Raw genomic sequence first — 14,488 nt, 5'->3', positions numbered from 1 at the left:
GTTTAATTAAAGTTCCACGTACCTGCTTCTGAGTATTTCAACCACATCATATGATGTTAATTTCTAGTTTGTTGAGAAAAATGATCGTAGAGGTTTGTCCTCGTTGCAAAAAAGATGAACTTTTTGACAGCCAAGACAAAATGTTGGCAGTTAACTTTTCTGCAAACCACCGATACGTTCATATTTGTACGTGTCAAAGACTACGTACCTTATTGACTGCTCATAGTCTCGTTCGTGCCCAGGACAAGATGATCTCCGAAAGCTTCTCCAGCAGATTATTTTAATGCTTACAGATTATTTTCAGGCCCTTTGTGGCCCTTCTATGTCCTACAACGCGAGGCAACTGACCTGGGGTTCCCCTCATATCGGCGGCCCTTGTGACCCGACTTTCATATCTTGAGGCGGATTGTGTTTGTTGATTAAGTTACAGGCAACAAGACTGTTAAGAAAGTTGCCGCAGTTCAAGTTCAATTCAACTTTTGTAAGTGAGAAACCACTGGATATTATTAGGGAGAACTTGGGACAAACTCTACACGTCTATGTGGCGACGAAACCGGGTGTTTTTGACAAGACCTTGGGACATCAACGGCTGTGTTTGCGGAAACGAAAACAGGTGATTTAAGCCAAAATATTACTACTATTACTATTACTAATATTACTACTATAAATATTACCTACCCTTTGTGCCTAAAAGATAGAAAATGAAAAGTGAACCTCAAGAAACATAATGTTGCAACATATCACAACGTACATGGCCAACATTTACTCTGGTGGTTGGGTTGCTCTTTGATCATGTGAGACAGTTAAGTGTATGCACACAAAAAAAACACTCATGTCACACAAGTCATTGCAGGGTTTAATTTCTCACTTCTGTTGTTTACAATGTATTGAATTCGTATGGTCTATTGTGGAAAATACCCATTATTCCATAGATGCTGTGACACACACACGTTGACTCATTCGGTTACTGAGTCACTCATTCAATAAATGTCACACACGCGCGCACACACACACACACACACACACACACACACACACAAGGGGAAGGCCCTGTTTCACGGTTCAAAGGTTTTTCATATGATCATGGTGTGAATTGATACACTGTAACTGTCATTACACTTCCTCAAACCCAGCGCTTCAGTTTTATTTGAAACTTTGTAATCTCACAGTTCATTTGCAGAATATGTGCTAACTCTGCTCATGTTTCACATTTTTGGTCTACAAGATTTTGAATGTATTGTTGCACTGATGTGTGTGTCTGCATGCGTGTGCAAACATGCATCAAATTTGAAGACAGCACATTTAAAGAAAAGTTAAAAAGAAGATCAGATCTGCCTGTGTATTCTACTGTAATAAACCATAAAAAGTAACTTTCTTCATTGTTTCTTAATCCGATCTAATTATATCATTATTATAAAACAATGTTAACCATCGCCTCAGACTTTAACTTTGGCTATTAATGGGTTAATTGACTTGTACAAGCACCTGGTAGCCTATGGGCGATAAACTCACTATTGAGCAACCAGCAACACGAAGCTCTGAACCTGTTTCCTTGTTTCATCTGTTTATATTGGCTGTGGTGGGTTTGGAGTGAACCTCTTCATACCGCGGCTCGTCAGAGGGCGGCTCTTTGACTGCTCTTTACGCATCATTATAAAGGCTTAACTCCCTCCCTCTGCGCGCTGTCCCGCTCCGCCGCTGCGAGCCCTCAGTGTCTGGATCTGTGTTGTAGATAGATGGGCTAGATGCCACACGCCGTTAGCCTGCAGGTTGCAAAGGTTAAAAGTTTGATATCAACATTTTTTGACGCTCTCCTTCCTCTTCTTCTTCTTGTTTTGGGGGCTTTTTTCTCCTCTACTGGATACTGCTGACTTAGGCATTGGATATGTGCACACAGGATGATGACAACCCCTTTCCTCCCCGTAGAAGTAAAATAAAATAGGCTTTCGCACACACTGGATTTACTCCTGTCGTTCCATATGAAGAAGTCAAAAGTAAGTGCTTGATTGTGTTTGTCTGTTACTTGAGGAAATTTGGCGTTGCGGCGTGACGCAGAGCAGCCGGACACGTTCCCCCTGCTGCTGCCGCTGCTCTCGAGCAGTCAAACTTACACAAGCCTTTTACATTTTAAAACAAATGCTCATCGTGTTTTGAGTGTAGTTTTATGAGGAGACAAAACCGGCTTGTAATAATTAACCGGCTATTACGCGCGGGCACTATCAAAGTTGTTCGGTGGCGGTTCCTTTTACTACGGTGGGGTTAGATTTCTGGTTCTTGTGGTGGCAAGGTGTTGCTTTCTTCCGTAACGCGGCGTTTCCCAACATGCTTTTCTTTTTTATCTGTCCACAAATTATACACCTGGAGTTCATACATCCACGTCTTCTTAATTTAGTTGGAAGAGCAGCGCACCTAATGCCTCCCCGATCAATACGTTTCTATTAACGGCGCCTGTCTGGCACCTTGCGTAACGGTCTTACTTATGCAGTTCTTTTGAATTAATGCATTTGTAATCGGGGATACAGTACAGGCTGATGGACTCACTTTACACCTTTCTGCCTATATATATATGTGTGTGTGTGTGTGTGTGTGTGTGTGCGTGTGTGCGTGTGTTGATTTCGTTACGCAGACATCCGTACAGCCGAAGATGTAACTCCAGGCTTGATGATTTCTAAATCTTAAAGATGTTGCTTTTTACAAACATGGAACTGACTTTTTTTGGTCATGTTTGACATGCACGCCGTCATTTATCCGCCTTCCCAGAATGACACAAATCATTAGCTGGTGTAAATGAGGTGAGGTCAAGGTGTGGAATACTGCTTCTCTGAATATATTTCTGTTTAGCTCTCTGTGGCTTGAAATCCACATTCAAGCATCTAAATAATTAAAATACCTTTTCATTAACCGTCTGTCCACCAATTCATCAGCCTACCTTGGGAGTGAGGGCGGCCGCTGTCCGGCGCTAAGAGCGCTGCAGGGCCAGTTTAGGCTCTGTGACTAACACCATAATCTGTGGCCTCTGACGTGGCTGACCCAAAAAACGCACACATTGGAGACTAAATGCTTCTTTTACGACCACGCGTAATATTTCAAACACATCAAAAACTAGAAATTACGCACAGTTTTTCTTCCAGACACCGGCTGTCATGTTTATCACTGGAAGGTTTTTTATCCTCCATCTGTTCCAGCAGGTGATCACCTTAAAGCAACCAACTACTATTAAACATATACGCCTTTTAAATGGTTTTAAAGACAGTGAATCTCCATCGAAGGAACTCTGCAATTTGAAAATTTCTTACATTTATTTTTGTAAGACAATTGTGCGCGAGTTGTGCGCATTAGAAGGCGTGCAAACAAAATTTAGGCAGGTTTAACCTGCATTTCATCCCCCGGGCTGTTTGAACCATGCGCATTTCAGGTTTTGGAATAATCTCTACATCACTCTGCTTGACAATTTAAGCTCCTTTTAATCACTATTTCAGATTTGAAAAAAAAAAAAAGGACATGAAACATATTAATATTGATATGACAGTGTGTGTGTGTGTGTGTGTGTGTGTGTGTGTGTGTGTGTGTGTGTGTGTGTGTGTGTGTGTGTGTGCATGTTAATGTGTGTGTGTGTGCACATGCATCTGGGAATACAAGTCTTTGAAGTTTCCTGCAGGAAGGGTGGGCATCTCTGCATCCCTGCCGCTGTTAATCATATTCTGAGTCCCCTTTATGCTTTTTTAATGAAGTTATACAGTAAGTTGCGCTGTGTGCCTGGCTGCATGAACAGACACCTTTCATCTTTTATTTACTGTCCTTGCCACAGCTCCTGGTGCTTCACACTGTCACATAATCACATGTGGAAAATATGGAGAGGATGTATCCCAATTTTTGTGTTAGCTGTCTTGATTCTGTTGTAAAAATGCAAGAAAGTGTTTCCCTCAAAGACGCAGTGATCTATTTATTCCTTTCATATTTCCACAGGGGCTTAAAGTGTAAAAAATACTAATTTATAGTGAACTAATCAAGGTTCTTGTTATAAATTGTGAATGAAATAGCTTGGATCCACTTGAATGGAGGTGACTGTTCACTGGCAAGCTGTGGCACACGAGGTGTGTGCATGAGAGAACGTGGGAGAGCATGTCTAGACCTTCACACCTTCACAGAACATTTGACACCAGTAGGGAGCGCTAGTTTTCTGATGCCGGCACAGTGTTGAAGAGACCAGTCACCCAGGTCTTTGGGCTGTGGGAGGTTTAGAGAGAAATCTTGTGTGTGTGGCACTCTTCTGACCTCCCTGAACACACACGCAGATGTATGAAAATACTTGCATTATTCAGCTCTGTGATGATATACTGTGCAGCTCGCAGGTTTTTGAAGTATTTGCCCAGGTTACATGTTTCCATCCAGTTGGAGCATTTAAGCACGGGGATGATTTATACACACACGCCGTCCAGCCAGAGCAGACGGGCTCTAACACATGCTGTAAAACCACAGGCCTGCTGCTCACATAATGTATGCTCAGTGTGCCTCAGCTTTATTGTTCTGGCCTCTGGCTTGCTGAGGACCGGCATGTGACATTGGAGGCCCCTGGGTGAACTAGATCGTTTTTATGATTGATTGTCCGGGAAATATTCATTGTTTCGTTTTTTTAACGATGCAGGTAGGCGCAGAGTGCAAAGCATGAAAAGAAAAGACAGGCCGCTCTGCATCATTAGATTTATGTTGCATGTTCAGGGAAGCATGCAAGAAGTAGGCGTTGTGGCAATGAGGGTGTTGATGTGACTTAAGTACATTGGCAGTAATCACGGCTGAATGAATCACTTGATGCACATTTGATTATAAAAAGCACATGTAACAAATATTAAATCAGCTTTTCAAGTGCCCAGATAATGATTTGTTTTATTAGATTAATAAAGACATTAACGGCTGAAGGTAACACTCCAGTGCTGTGTGGCTATGGTCACCCAGTGCAGAGCGGGGACGATTTGATTTCCTCTGTCACATCTGGAAACGTCAGCTACCAGCGGTGATTTATGACACCTTACCGGAGCCAAGAACGGAGCCCAGTAAATATTCCCTCTCTCGCTTTAAACCGATATATCAGCAGCTCGCACCAGTGATGGATGCTCGTTTGTCAGTGCTGAATATCAAATAGCCCCCGTGAGTCATGTTCTAATCACAGCTCATGTCAGTCTGCACATCTTTCCTCACGTTATTCACTTTGTGTTAATCCATCACTGCCACATTATTGTGTCTCAGCTTGACTACTTGAATCGCAGCCCTTCAACGTCACTTAACGTTCCAAGTAGTCCACTTACATTTGTTTTCCCACCCAAGATGTTTCTCTCTTTCTCTCTTCTTTTTGGCGGCATTAAATGAGATGACAGTTGGATGTCTTGGATATAATTTTTCTGTGTAGCTCAGCTCAACAAATACATTTCTGGCAATCATATAATTCAGACTTCCAGTTAAAGTCTGTGGGTTTGAACAACGCTTCTGTGCAGGAAGGTTTTAACATGTCGACAGTTACGCTGTCTCTCTGTAAGGATCGACCTGGCAGAGGTTGTGTCGGGTTGAAGAGGTTCAGTCACATTGATCTCCAGGGTCACGTTATTGGTAAAGCTAAATTCATTTGGTTTGGTTGTACAACTTGTTTCAACTTGTTTCCATGTCCAAGTCTGATTACTTAATGGAGTATGAATTAAACGGTTAATTAATTTAGAGTGTATTGGAATATTGAGGATGAGGTCTAGAATTTTTAGATCCCAGCCAAACACTAATATCCTTCTTCTAACAGCAGAGATTCTCATCAAGCACGGTGATGTTTTAGATGACAAAGCTGGCTCTGTTCAGCACGGAAATGGAAAATCTATAAAAGATGCTCTGTGTTTTGGCACATACAGCTGATTTTGACCGAAGATGCTGGACTCTAACCTCATTTGCACCATCTCGATTAAAACAGGACAAACACAACACTTGGTAGAAACTGAGCCAATTTGTTTTTCTATTTTTGGGACACCACAAACTTCCACAGCCACAGCTGAACAGAGTGTGCTTTCTGAAACTGAAAAGTGACTTATTATGTTAGTCTTAATACTATGTTCTTTTTTTAAATTCATTTTTTACAGCTCGGTTAAAGACCGAGAGATTCACAGGGTTGCTGTGTGGTTCAGCAGGAAGGCAAATCATCAAATCATAGAAAATATGGTCAATCAAACTCAGATCAAATTTGGATAACTACAAGAATAGGTTTACATGTATTAATGCTGAAAAAAAAACACATCAGTTTTCTCATACTGTCCAGTAAAACAGCACTGTATTCCCCCTCTGAAATGCTCTGCTTTAGCTCCTGTCTCTTTAAGGTCCCCCCCTCCTGAGTACCAAGTCTGCTCTGGTTGGTCAGCTCACACATGCCTGAGCCAGCACAGCTCACCATGCCTCCGGTCGACTTTGTTGTGTTTTCAGCTTCCAGTTAGCGTCACTTCTTCCATGAATATAGACATAAATTGGTGACATGGTGACATATTAGCTGTGTCCAAATTCAGGGGCTGCATCCTTCGAAGGCGAGTCTTTCGGAGGGACCTTCGAAGGCCGCGTCAACCGTTGTTAAATGGGACGGTCTAGCCTTCGGAGTATTTCCTGGTTGCGTCACCAGATGTTCCCGCCCTTACCCTTACGTCACAATTTCTGCCGCCCAGGACCGCGAAGTTGACTAAAAATGTTTGATTTAATGGATTTTATGGTTTTTGAAACAACATTTTGAAAGTGAAGGCTTTTAAGGCTTTACTTCCAACGCCATAATGCTAATTTATGCCGTATGCTAATGCATTACCAGCGTCACGTATTTTAACTGAAAGTTAAAATTTGGAGGTTTTCCAAGTCCCCTGAAGTTTAACATATCTGGCGTTGGATGTTCAAATGAGTAAAAACCGAGTATAAACCCAATACTTACATTTAAATGTCAAGTCTGCGCCACTTGATGTCGCCATTTTTCTTGCTTTCCCTGTTCTTTTTCGGGACTGAGCAGTGGCGCGCAAAGAATCTTGGGATATGGGAGGCCGCAAAGGATAGTAGCGGTAGCGGTGTGGGGTGCGTTTGAATTTGGACAGCCTTCGCGCAGCGTTGTGACGTAATTGGCCTTCAAATGGGCCCTTCGAAGGATGTAGCCCCTGAATTTGGACACAGCTATTGTGATGTCAAGAAGTCATGGAATCAGAGGCGGGACTTCTGATAAGGGGGTTCCGGGCACTTTAGGAGCAGTGTTTGCCATGGGAGAGTAGAGCTCCCATTTGCGTGGCTTTTTAACTTTGAAGGCCTTAAACATTTACAAGAACCTGTATAACAAATATAAAAAAAATAGACAAAAAATTAAAAAGCAGAATAATTTGTGGAAAGTGTCATAATTAGCTTTTGAGCTTTGTCCAGTCACAATCTTAAACGTTGGCTTTCCCCTTGTGGAAAAAAAAAAAAAAAAAAACACATTTTTTTTAAACCATGCAGAATCCATAAATGCAACAAACAATTGAGTTATAGGATTTTCTTTTGTCAGAGAGCCCAGGCCTCGTGTCAGAGCATTTGATGTTTTATTTCTGCTTCTGCAGCAACAAGACATTCAGGGTACTGATCCAGAGAGGCCCATCTGCAGTCACTGGTGCCCAGTCTAATCTTAGCCCTGCCTTAAAGGAGGTGTGTCTTTGGGTGAAAGTATTGCCTGTTTGTAAACCCTGGTGTGTAGCTGCGGTAGATTTCTGTGATGTTTGGAGTATATGACCGCGGAGAGATAATCGTTTGAAATGTGTCATATGAGATAATGGGAGTGCTTATCTTTGCATGGTTGGTTGGTAAAGAGTTTTGTAATATGTATATAAAGTCAGCCAGGAGAAAGAAAACATACGGAATTTAAAGAAGCAATGTTTATACTGAACCATGAACCACTACACACTGAGCCCTGTCAGTCAAGAGCTCCTGCAGGCCTTCTCAACCCGCTGTGCAGGCTGGAAGTGACCGGTTTGATCGGTTCAGAGATTTATAAGGCCTCAGTTGGGGCTTGTCTCAGTTCAAAAGGCGCATGAAGTGGGTGTCGTGCAAACATTAGAGGGGAAATCACTGTCACATGGATGGTGTGAACCAGAAGCTGCTGCAATGTATTTGTCAGCACTTTACATGGCAGCCTCTCATTTTCTCTCCTCTGAACCCTCAGGACCGTGTCTCAAATCACTTCCTACTTGCTATAATACTCTACATTTCTAACATTATATTTGAGTGGAATATACAACATATAAAGATATAAATGTAGAAATCAATTGATGTTCTGGCCTTGCATGATTCACGAGTGTCTTAAATCTCAATGGAGTACCCTTTAAATTCTTCATTGCTGTAGAATTCTAGATTGCTGTGTGTTGTTCATATTGAAAGGGAGACATTTCTATGTCCAGTGTTTTTCAGACTGCAATGCTGATTTACAGGCTTGACCAACATTGAACATTTACCAAAAAAAAGCTTCTCAAATGCGATTTTCTTGTTTTCTCTGTTTTATGTTGGTAATCACATATCTTAGGGTTTTGGCGCTGTGATCGGAGCGCCACTGAGGGCACTGGCAAATTACAACAATTTAGTCTAAACCATTAATCAATTCTTTATGAAGTAAAACAATTAATGAACAGGTGACTAAATCATTCAAATTATTGACTGCAGTGTAGATGCATCTAGTATTTTCAGTGAGCTGTGGATGTAAGCCTCACACCCTTTCTGTTTAAAGTTACCAGAAATGTTGATGGAGTGTGAGGATAAGCTCTCCTACTGTGACTCATTTGGCCTAGCAAGGCTGCAGTAGATTGTAACATCTGGATATAATGTTACGGTAAAAGCACAGACCTGACAGTTCTGAATTTAAAACCCCCTAGAGGGTTAATTATGTTTACTTAATCAGGATTGAGAATGATTATTTGTTTTTTTTTCATCTAAAAGGCTTCCCTTCTTCGCAGCAGCAGCCTGCTTACACAAAATAAGTTGATGACATCTGAAGCACACTGAAGTGATGTGTGGATTAACTATCCTTTCTGCAAGGAAACATCAAATTTAATGAGCACACTCACCGTCTTGTGGTCGTGCTGTATTCAGGCTCTTTTTATTGCCTCGGGTCTCTCTCATGTAAACTCAAATAATTAACGGTAGCTTGAGGTCCTGTAGGCATGCAGGACCTCTGGATATTGTAACAAGCACAGAGTCATCTTAAGCAATGAGCCATCCCAGTGTGCATCTGACTGAACATTTGGTGCTGGAGGGCATTGAGATGGGTTTTGTCTCATTTCCGTATAAATAGTGCATCTTCATGTTCAGAAATTAGAGTTTGCACATGGTCAGTTCATCCCCAAGTCCGGATGAGGAGACAGTTGATACAGTTAAAAAACACAGAGAAATGAGTCACACAGTTTCTAAGAAACATTATTGAAGTGTACATGGGTTTTAACCAAATTGCTTTAAGCTTGAGATGTTGTGCAGTTTACTGAAAACTGTCTCTGTGGTTTTAAGGGCCGTTAAATGCAATTTTTGTCAGCTTCAGTGTGACTGATCTGGACCTTTACTGCAGCAACAAGAATATTTTAAGTGTGGTGCAAATTCAAAGGGCAATTTATGTACAACTCACAATACTCAACCACTATATGTGTTTTCATACTTCCAATTTTTTTAACAAAAGAAGACAAAATTCTCAAATGCCAGAACAAATATTCGCAGTGTACGTTTCTGCAAACCAAAGACATGTTGAAACTTCACATTTCTGTATGTTGCAAATGTACTTAATGTTGTGATAGTACTGTGCTTATGCTCTGGTTAGGTTTAGGCACAAAATCTACTTGGTTAGGGTTCGGAAAATGTCTTTAAAAAAAAACATAACATGTACAAATTCTGAACGTGTTCATGGTTTGCAGAAACGTAAATTGCCAACAATTTCTTCTTGCTGAAAGTTTCAGTAGGCAACAGAAACCAAAAAATATCTTGTAACTGATAAGTTTGTGTTTGTGTTTGTGTTTGTGTTTGTGTGTGTGTGTGTGTGTGTGTGTGTGTGTGTATCTGTCCGCAGCTGAACTAGTGGACCTAGTCGCCCATAATTTTTTGTGCACATTTATGACTGTATGCTCGAGGACTTGTGATGCACTTGTGACTGCAGTGATTCACAGTTTGTACTCCTCTTATCTACGCAGGTCTGCGGGGATCAACAACTCATTCATTTTGGAATCTTGTCACGTTAGTGTTGGCGGATTCGTTGGATGATATTTTCCCTTTGAGAGCAATATTTTACATTGCATTGCATGCCACTGATCTCAATGCATTCACTCCAGACTCACAGCTTCCTTGCACTCCCTACTCACCCACATGCCCCCAGACACACCTGGTGGAGCTCTGAACTCTACTAACTGCCTTCCTCTTGATAAGGTATTTGTTAAGTGGGTGGCACTTTCCCTTCTTCTCTATCAGTCACGGTTTCATTCATAACCAAAACAAAGTAGAAGCACATGTTGTTTATCAGCAGCACCATTGTTTGCATCTTGTGGGATCGAGGAAACGGAATCATGGATTTTTTACAGTTCAGTACCTTTTTTGCACGTTGTGGGTGAGAATTAGCTGAGCTGTGGGTGAGAATTGTGAAGGTAAAAAATTGGCAGGGCATCAATGAAAAAAAAAACCCTGATTGCACAACTCAACTTTCTTCCTTGTTGTCCAGGCCAAATTCCCCTCCTGCAGTTAGTGCATATTAACCAGATCCCTGCTCGCAGTTATTTGTTGACACAGTAAGTTATACGACTAAATAAAGAGACTGTAAGGAGAACATAAAATAGCGCCTTTTCTTTTCAAGGAAAACAACACTTTATCTTGATCCTCCCGCTTTCAAAGTTGCTCTCAGTAGGGAGATCAGATTTCCTGCTGGACACCAAGGAGACGACTTGATTGCAATCAAAGCATCAGCAGTTCAAGTCAACATGTCAACATAAAGAGGCAACTATTTATTTGAGTAAATTACGGCTGGGTTCACTCATGAGAAAGACAGCACTTCTTGCAGTGAAAGAGCGATTGTCCGTCCAGTAAATTGACATAACCAGGGCCATCATTCTTTAATCACACAGGGCTCTAAGGACAAGTCTAATCTGATTAAGCTTCTGCTTCATCTCAAACAACAAATGTCAGTAGAAAGTCTGCATGAAAGGACAACAGGACACTAATGTGTTCCAAGTTTGAAATGGGGGTCTTGTGTCCGTCCCTGAAAATAGCAGAATAGCAACTCTGGACTGTTTTTCTTCCCCGTTCACATCATTTCCTTTGCTGACCCCAAACCTCTAATCCTCTATTCGTCACTCATATTAATATTTGGTTAAAGGGCCGCGACTCATCTTTGAAAGCCACTGTTTAGCACAAGGGAGTTCTCTCAAGTTTCCCACTAAAGCCATGGTGAGGACTCATCTCATTAAAACATTTGAAAAAGTTTTCTTGTTTCCTGTTTTTTCCCCAGAGCGCTTAGTCACCCAAAACAAACTGTTGCTGTCATGTTGTATTAAATGAGCCATTTCTCTGTTGCTCAGAGCACCTTATAGTGTACCATTAGCTACAGCTACAGTATGTGTGGCACCTTACTGGTAATTGTGAGCAATGGTTTAATTGATCTCAGCCCACATGATCTCTGCACCTGTCGGTCCAGGTGTCGGTAATATGTAGCTTTACAGAGAGGGCAGACAAACAAGTGGAGGCCATCTTTCCACGTGCAATCATCCAGCATGCTCCTCACATTACTTCTGGTCTATATCTCGCATTCTTCTTCAGTAATGCATTCACTCATGTCTCACACTGTTTATCTCTCCTACATTTGTTCCCTTTTTTGCCGATCTGCCCTTCAAGCATTCAGCCTTTTGCAAGTAGGGACGCACCGATCTAATCTGCTGGCCCAAGTTCAGCCAGCTACTGACCCTATTCACAAATCAGGTATCAGCCAGAAGCATACTGAATACAGTTTCTTCATGAATGTCTTTATACAATCATTGTTTCTATCACTTAGTCCCTGCAGGCTGCCAGCAGTTTTTAGCACATCCCTCATGCAAAATATTGTCTTACTTATTTCAATTAATTCCATGCATTGAGGTATATGTTATACTGTAATGTGGGGATTGGGTCTCAGCCAGATCCATATGAAAGAAAGTTTCCTCATCAATGTCACTGTAAAGTTTCCAGCTGTCTACTCAACTTGTGACACCACAAAAGACCCAGGTGCACAAAATGTTCAAACTCATCCTAATGAGTGCCATGCAGTGAGGTAGCTGTTCGCCCTGGTTCCCTCAACAAAAAAGCCAATGGGATTCTTCCATTGAATTTTGGATTTGAAAGTTAGAATAGTTTGAAACTAGAGTCTGCCTTTAAAGATGGACTAGTGAATAGGTGAGTCTCTGGTTTCGGTGTGATGACATTTAATATCCCTGATGACCTTTGTTGTCTCAAATGGTTGTTAGCAACCACCTTTTTAAGAGACATTTTAAAAGCTTTAAAATTAACAGGTATGGTATTTACCAATGGATTTTATGTCATAGAACAAAATGTGAAAATCTTTTTAGTTTGTGTTAACCATAGACCTTATCTCACCAAAAACTTAGTCAAAAAACCTATTGTCTTTGAGTGGAGGGGTGTATCAGGTTATGCTTAGGTATTGGAAAGAAAAGGATAGTTTAAATGCATCCCTATTTGCTAGTCATCGTCTGTAAAAGAATCTTTCATTGGTCAATTTGAAATTTCATAGATAACGCCGTGTCATGTTTTGGTAATACACAAAAATCACCATGTTCATCTAGAGATAATTGTGAAGAGTGCAACAGTCTTTACTTCCAAGAAAAGCCTCCAAAGCTTCTGCACAACTGCGTCATTGTCTGGCTCCTCTCTATTACCTTGAAGTGTATTTTGTTAGTACCACAAGCTGTAAGTGCACCTCAGCAGACAGCTGCAGCAGCCGCAGACTGAATGTTCTCAGATGCTAATTCGATTCTCAAGTAAGTGAGCCATAGTCGCTTGAAAATCAAGCGCATGTCAAATTTAGGTTTCAAGTCTTTGTTATTTGCTGTACTATTTGATGATCTGAACATACATTTAACAAGTAATATTTTAATATGTAACGGAGTTGGTGTTAACTGCATAATGCTGGCGGTAATGTGTGACACATTAAAGGCTCAACACAGAGTAATCACAGTACTTAGGCAGCTGTTGATAGTCTTATCTTTGAGCTTTTTATGGTCTTTGGTTCCTGAGTATTGAGGCCTTTTTTCTGTGCCGTTCATTCATTTAGATGTTAAATATTGACACGTGAATGTGACGGAGCTCCTTGCTGGTGGCTTGTGACATGTCGATTTTTTCCCAGTACAGTGTGGGAGAGAAACATGATTTAATCAGCATGAAGCAGTAGAAAATGTTGGCACCATATACAAAGTACTGACTGCTGCAAACTGTGTCATAAACAACAAATATCGTAAACATTTCAGCAGTTGGGGGGGATGGATAAATTTCACAATTTTTCTGGGAACACAGTGGGAGTGCTGAACAATGAATGTTTGTCTTTGCAAAATAACTGTTTGATATGATTATTTTATTTGAATAATCCCAACACAAACAGCAAAATACTATCAAAATAAAACAAAAATAAACAAATGAATGAAACAATGATCTAAAAACCTTTGGTCAACCTTTGCCTGGATCAACTCTATAACATCTGGACAGCAATAGCAGCCCGGTAATTTCTTTGCACAGCCTTCACATCTGCCCTGTTTTAATCCCTATTATGAAACATGGGAACTAATATTACACGCTGAATTTCAAAACAATGATCTTGACAAAAGATTAGGATAAAATAACCATCTCTCGGACAAGACAGGCTGCATGTTGCCATGGAGGACTAATGTCATGCAAGGTCCTGTGTTCTGCTTTTATGAGATTATGTGGTTAAGAGGGCCACGAGGCCGGCGGTCTGGAGAGCCTGTTCAGCTAATGATGCCTCGGGTTCAAAGTGGTGGTGGAAAATGAGACGGGGGTAATCATCCTCAGCATCAACATGATGGGGGAGAGCAGGCCCAGGCCTTCGAGAGCCATAATGCACCTTACAATGATGAACAAGAGGGCTTTACTTTGGAGGGTTTCACCTGACCATTCAGCTCTTTTGGTATGATATCAGCTGATTCTGCCGGTGTAGGCGTAAAAGTGGGGCTTATTTGCTTTAAGAGCATCGTTTTCTGTGTTCCTGCTGTAAATTGGGACTGTTTTCAGCATGGGAAATAATTTCATTCCTTGTCAGTGCTGCCTGGGTTGCAGCCTCACAAGGTCACCCAGAGAGTGTCAGGCAAACATTCAAATGAAGTTGAAGTCATCTCACTTTTCTCACTGAAGCCTTGTTGTTTATTGATGTTTTTGGCTCGGCTGTGTGTTGGAGTCCATGAGCGTTTTTGAACCTTCCAGAAACAAGATGTGTTTGTTTTTCCGC

General features: G+C 41.2%; 1 protein-coding gene across 1 annotated transcript in view; it reads left to right on the top strand.

Moving 5' to 3' along the window:
* Positions 1 to 1,757: 1,757 nt before the first annotated feature.
* kitlga (kit ligand a) overlaps positions 1,758 to 14,488 on the top strand; it is a 33,628-nt gene continuing 20,897 nt past the window's right edge. Inside the window, exon 1 of the mRNA XM_073472703.1 lies at positions 1,758 to 1,994. Within this exon, the coding sequence (XP_073328804.1) occupies positions 1,980 to 1,994 (15 nt within the window). The 5' untranslated portion in view covers positions 1,758 to 1,979. The remainder of the gene's footprint in view (positions 1,995 to 14,488) is intronic.

Source organism: Pagrus major, chromosome 8 (genome assembly GCF_040436345.1).
Source record: "Pagrus major chromosome 8, Pma_NU_1.0".
NCBI classification, from domain to species: Eukaryota; Metazoa; Chordata; class Actinopteri; order Spariformes; family Sparidae; genus Pagrus; species Pagrus major.
Note: the sequence above shows the minus strand (reverse complement) of the source record. Positions and strands in the feature narration are given on the sequence as shown.